This window comes from Scomber japonicus, chromosome 14 (genome assembly GCF_027409825.1).
Source record: "Scomber japonicus isolate fScoJap1 chromosome 14, fScoJap1.pri, whole genome shotgun sequence".
Taxonomy (NCBI): Eukaryota; Metazoa; Chordata; class Actinopteri; order Scombriformes; family Scombridae; genus Scomber; species Scomber japonicus.
This window is the reverse complement of record NC_070591.1, coordinates 14,808,125-14,823,015: the sequence shown is the minus strand read 5'-3', so window position 1 is coordinate 14,823,015 and position 14,891 is coordinate 14,808,125. Positions and strand designations below refer to the sequence as shown.

General features: G+C 39.3%; 1 protein-coding gene across 1 annotated transcript in view; it reads left to right on the top strand.

Moving 5' to 3' along the window:
• Positions 1 to 265: 265 nt before the first annotated feature.
• adam12b (ADAM metallopeptidase domain 12b) overlaps positions 266 to 14,891 on the top strand; it is an 83,515-nt gene continuing 68,889 nt past the window's right edge. Inside the window, exon 1 of the mRNA XM_053332847.1 lies at positions 266 to 377. Coding sequence (XP_053188822.1) covers positions 266 to 377 — 112 coding nt within the window. The remainder of the gene's footprint in view (positions 378 to 14,891) is intronic.

Sequence of the window (14,891 nt, the reverse complement as noted above, 5' to 3'; positions counted from 1 at the left end):
TCTTTCCCCAGACCTTTGCTAGCCAAACGTGGAAAACTTTTTGACAGCTTCAGTCTTGGAGTGACAGCTTGCCGCATCTCGTTGGAGTCTGGGAGGTGAAGATCTTTTTTTTTTTTTTTTTTTTCTCTCCCCTCTTTACTACTATTGACTGCTCTGACCCGTTTCTCCACCCTGACACGTGTGTGGAGTTTTTGGTCCTGCTTCACTCACAACGCCGCCTGACCTGAGCGCTTTCCCCGGCTTCACCCCACCGAGCCCGGGCATCATGAGAAGCTGGCGGCGGCGGATGAACTTTGCTTTTCTCATCTTTGCTCTCCCCATCTGGTGCCTGTCCACGGCAACAGAAAATGCTGACAACACGGTTCACAACACAGAGGGTAAGTAAAGTACACAACTGATATTAGTCCTCTGTATTTGTGCTGATGTTGAGCCATAGTTTGGTCATCTGAACATGACTGGGTTGGATTTCTTTTTAGTCCCCTTAGGAAACACACACAGTAATCAGCTTGGTGCTTAGTGTGGTTCAATATGTTAAAGGAACAATCAACCGTTTTTCCCCCATAGATCTACTTGATAGGAAACTTAAAAATGCCCATGTTCCATACCATTTTTGACATTTCTCTTTACTTAAATCTCTTTTCATTGTCATGCTGTGCATTTTAAATATTGTTGCAAACAGATGAGCAGACAGAGTTATTTTAAATCAGTCTTGCTGTTGGAACAATAAAGGGAAGTCAGACTGCTGTGGGATGGACAGATGAGTTTAACATCCAGCAGGATACAACCTCATCTTTAGGTTGTAAACTAAACAGGATGTTATCATTCAGATGCTAAATATAATCGCTTGAATGAATAAGCCATTGATAACAGAGTATTGTGTATGTGGGACACTGTACATGCCAAGATTCAAATGCTTGTTTGTTTTTTGATGTGTGCATGTGGCTGAGTCTGTAGTAGCAAAATAAAGACAGAAAAAATACATCTTTACAGATTCACCCTATTAAAACACAGGGCCAAAACTGTCAAACTTGTTTGTATGGAATTGACACGTCAGCAAGTCAGGAACCATCAAGCCTCAATTATTTAAAAGGGGTGGGGGGTGGGGGGGTCAATACTAAGAAAGATACTTAATCTCAGGTGACTCACAGTACATTACCTTTGTAAAGTGTGCAATGAAGATGTCATCGTCACAGTGTCGTGTTAGTGCATTAGTCACCAAATGCACACCATGGTAAAAGTAGAGGTTTGGATCATGTGTTAATAATTTAAATGCATTCACCAAGCAAATCTTAACTTGAAAGGATGGCCACACTTTCAAAAAAAATATGCACACAGTAATGTGCATTGTTACTGATTCAGTGCAAACAATCACACAAAGCCTGAAGAACCGAAAATGCTTCATTAGTAGTAGCTACTATACAGTTTATTGCAAAGCTCCCTTTAAAATTATCCACAATTGCAGACGAGTAGAAAGATGCTGTTCATGAGATGTTTACTCCATGCATCATCTCAATGTGTCAGGGTTATTAAAAGTCTCACAGGGTTAGCTGATATATGAATGCAGGGATTAAAATCATTTTAAGTTTATAGATAGTGTGAGAATTGATATATGACCCAGTCCTTGAAGTGGAAAGAAATAAATGCCAGTTCTCCCCTTATTCACATGTTGGCATGTGTATCGGCTGGTATTTTAATCTGAATTTCTATACTTAATAAAAGATACTAGGGGATATTGCTGATGTTAAACACATAAATTGATTTAATCAAGGAGAAACCCATTTCAACTAAAGTAAAAACTAATTGACTATGTGCACTTAAGTTTGTGCCAACAGAGAAAAGCGAGCAGGTGGTGACAGATGAGCGTCATGTAGTGCCCCCTGTGTAATGCAGTTTATTTAGGGCCATTATGAATCACCCATAGAACCTGATATGGAGAGGGGATGTGGGTGGGAACAGAGAAAATCGGGTTGGCCTAGCCCTCGCCCATCCAAGACCAATCCTAGCAGGAGATGACAGGGCTTGGCGTTGAGAAAAAGAGTTCAGTATATATAAGATAAGATAAATTTATTGATCTCACAATGGGGAAAATTCATTGCTACAGCAGCTGAAAAAATAGTGATATAGAAAAAACTAAACTAAACAAATGTATACAACAATAAAATTAAAAACTAAATAAAAGGACCCTAAAATGCAATTATAAAATATATAATTAAAAGGGCTGAATTACTGTAGCAGCCCCATACAGGACAGTCTAAGAAGTGAACAGGGATAATTTAATTGGTCAGCACTACACCTGTCAGTCTATTGGTTGTAGGATTTTGACAGGGTTCTTGCACAAATCATCCGAGGGCAGAGTACAAATCTAAGAGCAGATGTTTCACGAGTGCACAGAAGTAGCCTGAGTGTGAGGAGAAGAGCTGAAGCTGGAGCAGGAAATCTGTGCAAGCAACAGTATTTGAGTGTAATACATGCAGTTTGAGCAGAAGCAGAGCAAATGTAAGTGCAAGCAGGGACTATTTAAGTGCAAGGGCAGGGTTTGAGGGAAAGAATTACAAAATCTGAACGTGAAATTAATAAATCATGCAGTCAAATTGAAAGACCATGCTATTGAATAAAGGCAGGATGAAAGCACTATAAACTTCCTCAGTCTCCTCAGGAAATAAAGCTGCCGTCAAGCTTTTTTTGGTGTCTGTGTGTAGTGACCAGGAGAAGTCCTCGGTGATGTGCACACTGAGGAAATTGAAGCTTTGGACCCTTTCGACCTCAGTATCATCAATGTGGATGGGGTGGTGAACACCACCCTGCTGTCCTCTGTAATGTTCACCTCTTCTCTGTAGGCTGTCTGTGATGAGGCCCAACATGTTGTTAGGGACATCATCATCAATGCACCAACTTATATAACTTATGACAGAGTCTGTATATTCACTGTTGTTGCCATCAGCTGCACCCTCAAACATCTGTCAGTCACAAAACAGTCCTGTAAGACCCCCTCAGATGTAGCAGGGGTCTGTCATTCCAAAAGTATTCTCTGAATGCGGTGTAACAGTGATGCAGGATCTACTCTCCCCTGATGGGAAAAGTAATATGTTGACAGTATTTTGGGAGACCATTTTTCATGTTGGCTCCAGAGTGGAGAATCAAGCTGCAACAAGGGATTCTAATTTTCAAGTAATAAAGAAGTATAGCTGAAAGAGGTGAAGAATTTGCACATTAGTAAAACAACACATCAGGTATTCAGCAGCAGAGACAACAAGGTGGCTGGGAGTGCAATATGGGACTGAATATTAGAGAGTTAAAGTGTTTGAGTATACAGAGCCCAGAATGTAGTAAAGTGATTGGTGGGTATTCAGGCCACAATGATTTGGCCCAGCAGTGGCCTGAATCTAGCCCAGGTGGTTGCCAGACTTGAACCAGATTTGTGATAAATGCCAAACTTGGGTCAATACCATGGGCCAACACTTGCCCAAATCTAGCCCTAAGGCTGCTAACTGAAACAGATTCTCAGCCCAAATCAGCCCAAGTCCATCCCCTGGAAACTCAAAATGCCAAATCAACAGCCATACATGGATTGGAGCCGATTGACACTAGCTCCTCCCTTGCCAGAACACCTTTCTATGTGCCAACACTCTGCTGCAATCGGCCACCTGGACAGAGTTCAAAAACTGTGTTGTGGTAGCATTTACTCAACTAAGTGATGCATCAGATAATAAGGACTTTCTCTGGAGGGATTTTTAAAGTGTCCTGTTGAGTTCATCCTGGCCTTGCTACTGAGCATTATTAATACAAATATTCAAGGAAAAACAGTCTATCAAAGAATCTGCATTTGATTATCGTTGAATTAGCCGTTTGAAAAGTTATTCCTGACTTCTTAAATCACATGTTATCGCCCATTAGAGCTCAACTGCCTTCTGAACTTTTGCAACAAAAATAAAGAAGTCTCATAAGGCCAAGAATCAAGCAGGCTGTGTTTACAGATCTTTGATGAATCGCTCTGTCTGTGGCTCTCTGTCTCTGTCGGCCTCTCTTTGTCTCCTCTGAATATCAACTGCTTTTTCTGAGGGTCGGATCTCCTTTCTGGGCAGAGGAAATTCAATAAATAATTAGAGAGACAACCAAATGACCTGGATTAGATTTGTGGATATCATCTGGTCAGACCGCGGCATCAGACAGAATTAATTAGAAAGATTAGAATGTCCGTGTTGTCTAAACAAACTTGCAGAGAGGAGAGTAAAACTTGCCCTGAGCGCCCTGAAACGTCCAAATTCACTCCCTCTGCTCTCTGAGAAGCAAAGCCCACCTTTCAGCACAGTTTCCTGGGATGTAACTCACACCTATCCTCCAGTCTGTGGTGGAACGCTGACGTATGGCTGCCCTCCGGTTAAAACAACCCCTTTCTGCTAAAGCCATTTAGGAAATAACCTCACCCTGGTAGGTCTTTCAAAGCCTTGGGGTGGCTGTCGCTTGACATTTTGAGGACAGGCTGGCATTGATTTGTTGGCCACGAGGGAATGACAGGCGACGTCTCCCTCTGTTAAGCATCATTGGTCATTATAGCCATCAGTGTGATTTAGCTTCCTCCTGCTCACCACGTGCCTCTTCGCCCAAGGAAGACGGGATCCAAGATATAATAGATAAGCTGATGTTATGAGACAGCAACATCAGCTGATAAATAAACCAGCAGCATGCGCAACTTGGGGTCGGGATGGATACTGCTGTGTGACGAAACTAACATGCACACATGGAATAATGCTCTAAGCAGTTCCAGATGTCATGAGTGAAATGAATGAGACAGGGAAGATTAGGGAGAGAGAAAATAAAGAGATGATATGAGAGTTAATGTGAAACTGTGAGACCTGCAGACCACCACTTACCTGCATTGCCCATAGACAGCACTCAGTCATAGGTGTGATGGACGAAGCTGGGTGCATTTCAACCAGATCTGCATCAGCTGTCAAATAACCAAAAGAGACATGTGAGGCAGGTGCAAAGGCAGTCACCATCCTCTCTCATTAGTTTACTAAGGTGATTGAACATGCCATCATTCTTAGTGAAGCTGAGGTATTTTTGTTGGGACACTTTTTTTTCTAACATAAAGAAAAATGTATTCTTTAATGTATATATTATTTTGTGAAGCAAAGAAAGGAAGGGAACACAGAGTCACTGCTGTCACAGCTTATCTGTGAGCAGCAAGTTTTTGATATTTACACTAGAATGCAGAGTGAAGACAGATATTGGATTTTTGTGAGAGGTGCACGCATGTGAATGTTGATTCTCACATTTAAAATGAATGAGATGCTGAGGTGCAGTGGGAGAAATTGTGGAAAATATGAATTCTTTACAACAGAAGTTGCTTGTTTGTTTGTTTTTTCATCTTTGACAGAGCGTCCATCTGAAGAAAGATTAGGTTTTATTTGGACAAGAGTGAGTACACAACAAGAGTGTGGACTGATGCAACAACATCATTTGGGTTTGACACTCACACACAGTTGCACAGCAGGCTAAACCACCAGGTCGACCTACATCAATAATTTCACAGCAGAAAGGTCATCACACCTCTGGGTCAGAGTATTTACTGTTAGCTGTTGTTGATTGGAGTCCAGCCGTGCCATTAAACCATCCGCTTTTATATTGTGGAAGCTTTTGATGGAGGGAATTGAAGCTGTTATGAGAGAACATTATACAAAGTTAAGACCCTTTGTTAAAAAAAAGACCTTGAAGCCAGAGGTTGGTTGTGCTTTGCCCGCAGCAATTTGAGACAGCTTGATCCTTATGTGTAAGTACTGTATGTGTGTTATATTATATGTGTTTTTTGGAAGAATGTACTGTATGTTCAATTAATACTTATGTAAAAATAAATGCATACAGTATCTTTTGTATGAATGTGATGACATGAATAAAAATACCACATTAGTAGGAGTTCGTTTTACCCCCTGAATGACTATTAGGTGACCTAGCATGTGTGATAAGTTCCTGTTAATCCCCAAATCCTCCAAACTGAAATCCCCATAGCTCTGAGACATAAAGCCCAAATCTGTGCAAGACAAGATGGGAATTGGCTTTTCCACTGTTGCTCCCACAGGATGGAACTGTGACATAAAAGGCAAATCTCACTACCCAATCCCGAGGAGTCTTCTATTACCATTATTTCACTGTGATCCACTGACCTCATAGCTTACTCATCAGGCCAGTAATGGACTGCTCTGTTTGCAATGGATCTGGGGGGGGGGGGCATACAGGATTAGCACCTCCTTAATTTCACTGTTAAGTGTGTAGCCACTGGGGAAAGTGAGCGATGAGAGAGTTGATAGCAGGGGGGATTCTTGAAACGGAGCAATGAGGAAATACTCAAATTCTCAAATCCTGCATTGGGAATATTTGTTTGTCTTTGTGCCTGTTAGCCCTATTTTCTCTCTTTCTAAGCCTAACTGGGTTCCTCAGTTTCTCACACTGTGAATAAGAAGAATATAATGTTGGTTGTCAGTGGAAGTCAAAAGTTACATCTTCATCTTTTCTTTTTTTTTCTACCGTATGTTATTCTATTTTGAACAATTTAGTAGTATCCAAAGAACCCTTTTCTGTATTCCAAGTAAGAGGGTAGTGGTAGAGGAACCAGAGGGTAGGGGTCATCTTACTTTAAGTTATAATGCTTCATCAAACAATATATTTTTGTGATTATACATGTGTTTACATTATGTAATTGCCTCTCTACACAGTAGTTTTCTATGTTACTCACTGCCTTTTCTGCAGTGAATGCACATATGTGAAGACATAGAAGACCGAAGTGTGGACATGTAACTTAATGTCAGGCCAGTCTGTTGACTTTCTTCTTGATTAAAACAAAGTGATTCATTTGTTAGCTCATAGATTGTTTATCTGCATTGTAAAAAGATCTTATTCTGTTCACAGAGCTAGGGAGTAGCTGCATGAGGTATGTTTGCTGCCCCTAATGGTCAGTACATGTTTAATTTCTAACATAACTCTAGGACCTGTGGTATTGAATTATTAAACACTAGTACAATTAAAATGTTCTTGCTGTTTCTACAACTAAGCACAGGTGTTGCCAAATCTATTGATATGGCTAACGTGTTAGTGAACAGATGACTATTTACATAACGAGCAGATGTAGAATAATATGCATTAGTACGCATATATAATAGTATGCATTCATTTTGAGTCATGTTTTTGGCCCAGCATTCACTCTTTTAGCTTCGTTTTGCTATCCACTAACTCCTAAAGGAAATATCTGACTTAATTGTGTTCTTCTTGTAATTGCTAACTTTTTCTGTTAGCTCTTTGGTACTGGCCAGGTAGTGTTCAGAGGGATTATCAAAGCTGTTTTTGCTGAAAACAGCTGCCTACTGTAGTTGGAAACAACATTTATGAGAGTGTTGAGAGTGAGTCAATACAGTACAATTGCTAGCCATAAAATCCAAACAACGAGCTGAAAGATGTAATGAAGCTACACAGAGTTGCAGTCAGGAGATAATTAGCTATGGGTTCGTTACTATGAGTGAAACCACTCACATTACGCACTCATTTGATAATTTGTTAATATAAAAATATTGATCAGAGTAACTTTGAAGTCCCTCTCCACAAAATGTGTTTCTTATTCATTCAGTTGGATGTTTGAGCTTCACTGTGCAGATGATATGTGTGCAGACACATTTTGACACATGAAGGCTGTTTTCACATTCATCTGTTGAAAGTGGAAAGTTTCTCTGTGCTCATTGAAAATCTAATTTGAAGTGACGGACCTATGAACATGATTTGTGACACCACACCACACTGGTGCACAAACACTGAGAATAGACATTTCAGTGAAGTAGGTGATGTCTTGTCAAGGAGTTTCTATGCTGGTCATCTGCAGTTCTTCATCAAACATCATCATCATCATCACTGTTTTTGCTTGTACTATTCTTCCATGTATTATCCAAGTATCTCCAGGTGTTGTGCCAACCTGTTTTTAGTGTTGCTATTGAAGCTCTGATAATTTGAGGAACAGGAAATGGAACAGGTTAAGTTTCCCAATATTTATCCATTTAAAAGCTTATAATATGAATCAGTAAAACAGGAAATGTTGGGATTGCATCGGCATGTAACTTAACACAACCATGTATGTATTATAAGAGCAGGATACTGGACCAAAAATGGTGCCCATTCAGTCCAATAAGAATGAATGATCTGGCACATATGGCAAAAAAATTCTAGCTTCTGGGTTTACTTCTGCGGTATTAGGCCAATTGAATATGTGCAGTTAGTTCCTCCGCTGGCCCTGCCTGCGAGTTCCCGCTCAGCCTATAGACTTAACATTGTGATGATGTCACAGATTTTTAAATATTTCTTGGCAAAAAGAAGATTTTGCAAATATAAAACCTCAATGTATCAAAAATTCATAATATAAGGAGCCATAATTGACCTCGTCTGCTGCTTGAGGTGTCCTGTTTTACAGACGTCTCTTTTACCTTTTACAATGGTGGTCTAAGAGAGACAGGAGCCCCCCCTGGTAAATATGTAGTTTTTTGTACTGGTAAACATACAAAGCTACTCTAATGGAGTCCAAAAATAAAAATATAGAACTGGAAAGGAGATTAATAGGTCCCCTTTAAGGATTTTTACAGCATGGAAATTTCTCTGTAATGCTATGCTCGAAATAAAATTAAAGGTAAAATCTTTGGACAGGCAAGAGTTGTACTCTCCTATAAAAATAATAAACTTACTCCAATTTCAGTTTTGGGTCAGCAGTGTAACTTTAGAAAAAGACTGTTATTTTTGTTTTGTTTTATTTACACAGTTACCACTTTCTGATGTGCCAGTAAACAATTGTATTTACTTTTGATTTACATGGTTACGTGAAAATATTGTGGCATTATTTTTTCCTACGGACTCCAGAAATAGTAACTAATGCACTGGTATATTATAGTAGTAACTATAGTAGTTCTTAGGAAATTCAAATAAATAATCAAATAAATTCTGACATCATAGTCCCACCACAGGTATCCATCCACTGAAGAAAATATACATTAATAACTACACAGAGTCAATACAGTAACATAAGCAGTTTCAAATTATTTCTTCCACACAAAAAGAAAAAGGTCAGCAAGGGTTCAGGCAAAACCCTAATTCTCATCATAATGTTGCCTTTCTAACATAATATAAGTAAATCTACAAATAGAATCACATCAAAACCAATAAAAGACAGACTTTGATTGGAGTCTGAGAGTTTGTCTTTGAACATTGCTACAGTAGTGCCTGGAAATTACAGCTCTGGCCAATGCCTTGTTGAATATACTGTAATTTCCATCTTATTGCTGGAGAACATGAAGCAACATAGTGTGAGCTACAGTTCATTATGCTGCTCAAGATGAAACACACAGATGAAAAATACATTTGTACACTTATTCTCGATGGAGCAAAGGAGCCCGTACGTGTATTTCACTGTATGACTTATTTTGTTAGTTGAAAGTCTTTTCTTTTAAGTCGCTTCAAGCAAAACACATCAATTAATATGCAGCAAAGTAGCTAGCACTTCAGAGAGCTATAGCTGTACTCCTTTTTTAAACAATGCTGTCTACTTCTGCATGTCTTTTATTAGTCAACCGACATCATGTTGAAGATGAACTGTGTCAGCATGGGGGGGGGGGGGGGTTTCCCACTGTTTATAAAAGGGATTTTAACAGGAAGAATTGTAATATGTTCTCTTTGATGTGTTGGATGGAAGAGTGTTTGTTATGAAAGGAAACCTAGGCTTTATTTCAGTCCCTTATTTCATACTGTGACAAGACTTAATAACCTGTATTACTGCAGACACTTCTTAGCATTATATTGATATCTCACTTCTTTCAGTAGCTCAGACTTGTTATTAATTAAATAAAAGTCAGGACAACCTCACAGGTGCCACTGTCTAATTGATATTGAAGGAATAGTTTGATGTCATTTTTCTTACTTCTTTTGAAACAGTCATATTAAGAAAATTGTGAGCTATACTTTCAGAGCTGCCTCATACGCCATTCTCTATAAGGGCCCTATATTTCCGAGGGCACAATGTAGGTGTAGCATCCATAGCTGTATTTAGGTCAGTGGTGTTTTCACACGGAATCAGTAATTGGATGTAAACAGAAAGCTCCCGCTAAGGTGGAAGGCGTTTGTAGAGCGTTCTTTCTTCCACTTTGACCTAGAAGATGAAAACATTTTAGCAACTTTAATTCTTGGGTTTTTCGTGTAAAAGATTGTAGAACCTAGAGCATCTGAAGCAGAAGTAAGAAACCACAAAGGGAACTAAGATCTTTACTGAATCAGAGCACTTCCTTTCTTCTTATTGCTATTTCTCTCAGATACTTAGGGCCTGATTTACTAAAGGTCTGCGTGTGTACAAACGTGTGCAAACTTGACATCACCTGCAAAAACTATGCAAGCTGATCTACTAACGCAGCACACTGAGGTTTGCGTCTTGCAACTGTGGAAGATAGTACGCGCTGTCCATTTAGTATGAATATGTAATATGGGGCGTTTCAACCCCAGTGTGAAAAATACAGGGATGAGTTTATGCAAATATGTTATTTAGCACGTGCATTGTGATTTTCCAAACCTGAAGGTAATTTTACGGAAACTTTGTCACAAATATTCTCCCATATGTCGGTTTTTCTGGTAATATTTGTTTTTGTTATAACTCAATATATTTGTTAACCGTTTCCACTAGAACCTGATCACATTTCATTTTGTGCTTGCAGCTTTCTACTCATCCAAACTCTCCATAAAGCAAAACCCTCATTTAAAAACTGCTGTATCCACCCTGTTGCACCTGTTTTCATTTACGCAGTTATTCTTAGTAGATCACCCACAAAACTCACGCAAACGTAACGCGCAATCTATTGCACTGTGCACGCAATTTAGTACCCTTTATTTGGGATCTTAGTAAATCAGGCCCTTAGAGTTTTACACGCACAGCCTTTGTGACTGTGTGTCATGTGTAGAAAAGCCTGGCTACTGCGTCACAAGTATGTTCATTAGTTGTATGAAGTGGGTCATGTGGAATAGTAGATTTGTATTGGTGTAACATACTTCAATACTTAAATATTTAGTTAAATGATTTATTTTATTATTACACACGTAGACGATTAAATGTCATAACATTGGATTTACTCAAAGAAATAGTTTGATGTTATAGATAATATGCTTCTTTGTTTTCTTGCAGAGACATAGATGATATAAAGCCACAAGCAGGAGACGATTATCTTAGTGTCTTACAGAGAGGTTATGTGCAGGACTGTTTCTTGGCAGGGTGCGATGACTTCCTGTACTCTTGTTGTCACCATGATGTTACTGTTTCCACATGTTTTTATTCTCTGTATATAAGTTGAGCTATCTGGCTGCTGGATCCTGCTCTGTATTGAATGGACAGATGTGACAGGGGCAACTGCTCTTCTCATTTAACTCACTGAAGAAAGTGCATAAATGTAAAAGTATATATGTAATATTTTTTATAAAACTCTGTAAATATACGAAGATGGATGAAAATCTGATTACACTTTACAGCCTATAATGTTATAGTCAAATCTATACCTTTCTGGCAATTGTCTCAACAGAAATGTCATAATAAGCTTCACAAAGGTAGAATACGTTGCAGAGCTGTAGTGTATGGCAAAAGCACAAAAGAAATAGGAAACATATCCACATTGATTAAAACACCTATCTCATGTTCATTCAGTAGTTTAAGCTTGGCTCAATACGTTGCCATTTTGTAATCAATATGTAAGATCTATACAGTAGACACTCCAAGAAATAGTTCTGGGTTAGATCCAGATTTACATCAAATCCAGTTGTGACAATTAGACTCAAATTATTTTGGTAAATCAGTCTATTTTCATGACATTTGTCATTATGTATAATCGTGGTACCTTCATCTTCCCTTTCTTATCTTAAAGAGACTTCAGTGGCGAGTCACTGTTGGCCAAGTCACCTTTTAAATTATTTCACACACTTGGAGGGCTTGGAGGGCTGGCTTTGCGACTACTGTGCAGATATTGAACATTCAATTTTTGCCATTGTTCATTATCAGAGTTCTTATCTTCTGATCCACTGTTATTAAATTCTGTTTAGAAATAATAACTGAAAAGTCACATCTCTGGGGCCCCATTGTGTTTCCCTGCTTTTATATGGGAACTCATTTAAAAGCCATTGAGACCAGGCCTGTGTGGTTAAGAGCAGCTATGAGGTTATCTGGTAGTTTGGGAGATTAACAATCTGATATTTACAGTATTAATTACAAGTAACAAGCTTTGAGAGCATCAACACAACTAAACAGCCTTGACTATTCCCCCTCTTGGCTCGTGATTCTCTGCACTTGACTCCCCTGTTTGCACATTTTCCTGTTTGTACATTACATAATTTGTAATGTTTACAAAATAACCTGACCTCAAGGCCCTTTCAGGAGCTGTTTTGAGGCTTGGGGTTTTCCCATTTGTCATAGAATTGCAGATGTTCACCTTTCCATTGTTTTCCCTGATAACTTTAACTACCCCTCTTTCGTGTTTAGCTGAAAAGTTCATTTCTGACCTTGGAAACAGCTCATCTACAACTTTAATAGCTGTAGTGGAGCTTTCTCTATTACATGATATTGTGAGATTTTGCTGAAATAATAATAAAAAAAATAAACATATGCATGCAATACTAATCTTTACTTTTTATCAAATACACAGTATGTTGCACATAGTTTATATGCAAATGCTATTTTAGGCTTATGAGATCGCAGGAGGCTTCTAAAGTCCCACTGTGGCGCTCACTCCCTCTTGCAGTCCATAAACACCTGGCCTATAGATTTGCACTTGTCCTTCATTCCCCTATTTTGACCTTCCTTACGTTGTTTATCCTCCTATTCATCTCAAGAGGGAGACTCCATGGGAACACTGTTGATTGGATTGATACAGTATGAATGAAAAGCAGTGTATTCCGTTTCTGCTGAAATGGAGGGCAGATGTGCATTTTCTATTCATTATTTATGCATGAATAGCTGTCTTGCCCTCATATATACAGTACACCCTTCCCTTCCAAGAAGATAAGTATGCATGCAAGTAAATGTGAAAGTCATCAGGAAATCTCCCTGATGCAGCAGGTAGCATACTAACTGTATGTAATGAGGTGGATTTTGCCTCAAGTCCAGTAGCACCCTCCGTTTGACAGAAGAAATGGTGGCTCATTTAGTTTTGTTTATATTGTTGGCTGTGTCAATTCCCTGCTGAGTAAAGTGGACATCAGCCCTCATTTGAATTCACATTACCTATCAGTTAATTAGTAATACAGTTCATGCTTGAAGTGGAATGATAAAACGGCAGAAAAATTGCTTTAAAAGAAATCTGGCTTGTAAGGCTATTTAAAGAGAGGGGGGCTGGGGGAGAAATGTTTTTGGCTGCCAGCAGTCTTTTTGTTTTTTAGATGTGTGACCCACAGCTCATTCTCCCTTGTGTCCAATATAGGGATTCAACTATGGTTGACTTAGGTTGAAAACATGTGGGATTAACCCAGTTTTAGTTTTGAATTTCAGAGGTTCCCAAAGAGGATGAAGCCCATGAGGATCATCATGAATGTCATATTTCTTTTCAGTTTGAAGAGTAGACTTTTTTTGGGGGAGAAATGACGAATGTGGCATACACACTTTAATCTTTATCCACACTAACATTGGGGACTGGTGTACACAAAAGCCTATAGACAAACTCATACTGCACAGCATGCAGCTCTCTCACTCACAGCACTCACATTAAGGGCCTCAGTATGATTCCAAAGAGGTTGTTGTCGGATCGTCAAACAGTATCTGAGATTCTTGAAGTGGGGAGGCTGCATTCAAAATTGTTTGTAACTGACAATCTAATAAGTGCACCCACTTCACGTATGGAAGTGAGAATGAAGGCAGGGTTTGAACTTGATTGTCCTTCTTTATTCTTCACGCAACTACTTCTGTCACTATCTGTGTAAACAATATAAGTGCAACCATGAAGCATTCAAAGACAGATTATTAGACAGTATTTGTATCTTGCCCCTCCTTTTGATGGCAGGCTTTTGGCCTCGCTTAAAAGTGTAGTCATTCAGAACAGCTGTAAACACTTTTGCCTTCAGGTGTGGTCAGAGGACCTTTAGTTGCCTCCCTGCTTTGGTATTGTTTAGTTATCACAAACTCATTCAGCGTCTGAGATATGAATTAATTGTGCCATACACCAGTGGAAGTGTTTAAGTCTTTAATTAACAAGTCTGCCTGGATTTCCTTTTATAGCTCCTTTTTAGTGGCACTCTAGCCGCAGCCTGTGGTCTCATTCATGCTGCTTCGTCTGTCTGACGTGGTTTTCATGCACCACTAAAACCAACAAACTACTGTTGGGCACGTGTTTAAATACCCATTAAATATAGGGGGTCCTTTTTATGTTCTTGTTAGCTTATTATGCTCTGTGGATAAATGGGACCGTGGGTCACACTGAGAGCACAGGGCAGGGCTGTCGCAGACAGTTTGAAGTTCAAAGTATTGCAGTTGTGTTGGCGCAGGAGTCATCGCTGAATTTCGTCTTCAAAGAGCAGCAACATCAGACTTTTAAGAGAGACATCACCCGCCAGGAAGAGTAAACAAAGTATGTCAGACTGAATTTCTGCATAGTGTACTACTGAACTCTTGTTGTACCCCACATGACGTTACACATGCGCATTCAGTCACACGAATGCTTTATGTGCTCATCTCAAGGGATTAGAAACAGGCCTAGACTTTAGATGTACAGTAAATAGAGACGCAGCGTGCTTTCTTTGGAGATAGCAGGAGTGTGAAACCTCAAATAACCTCTCCCCTCCCCTTTAACGCTCCCTCTCAACTCCATCTCCACATCTCCTCTGTGGGTTAGTAACATTTATTGGGCTTC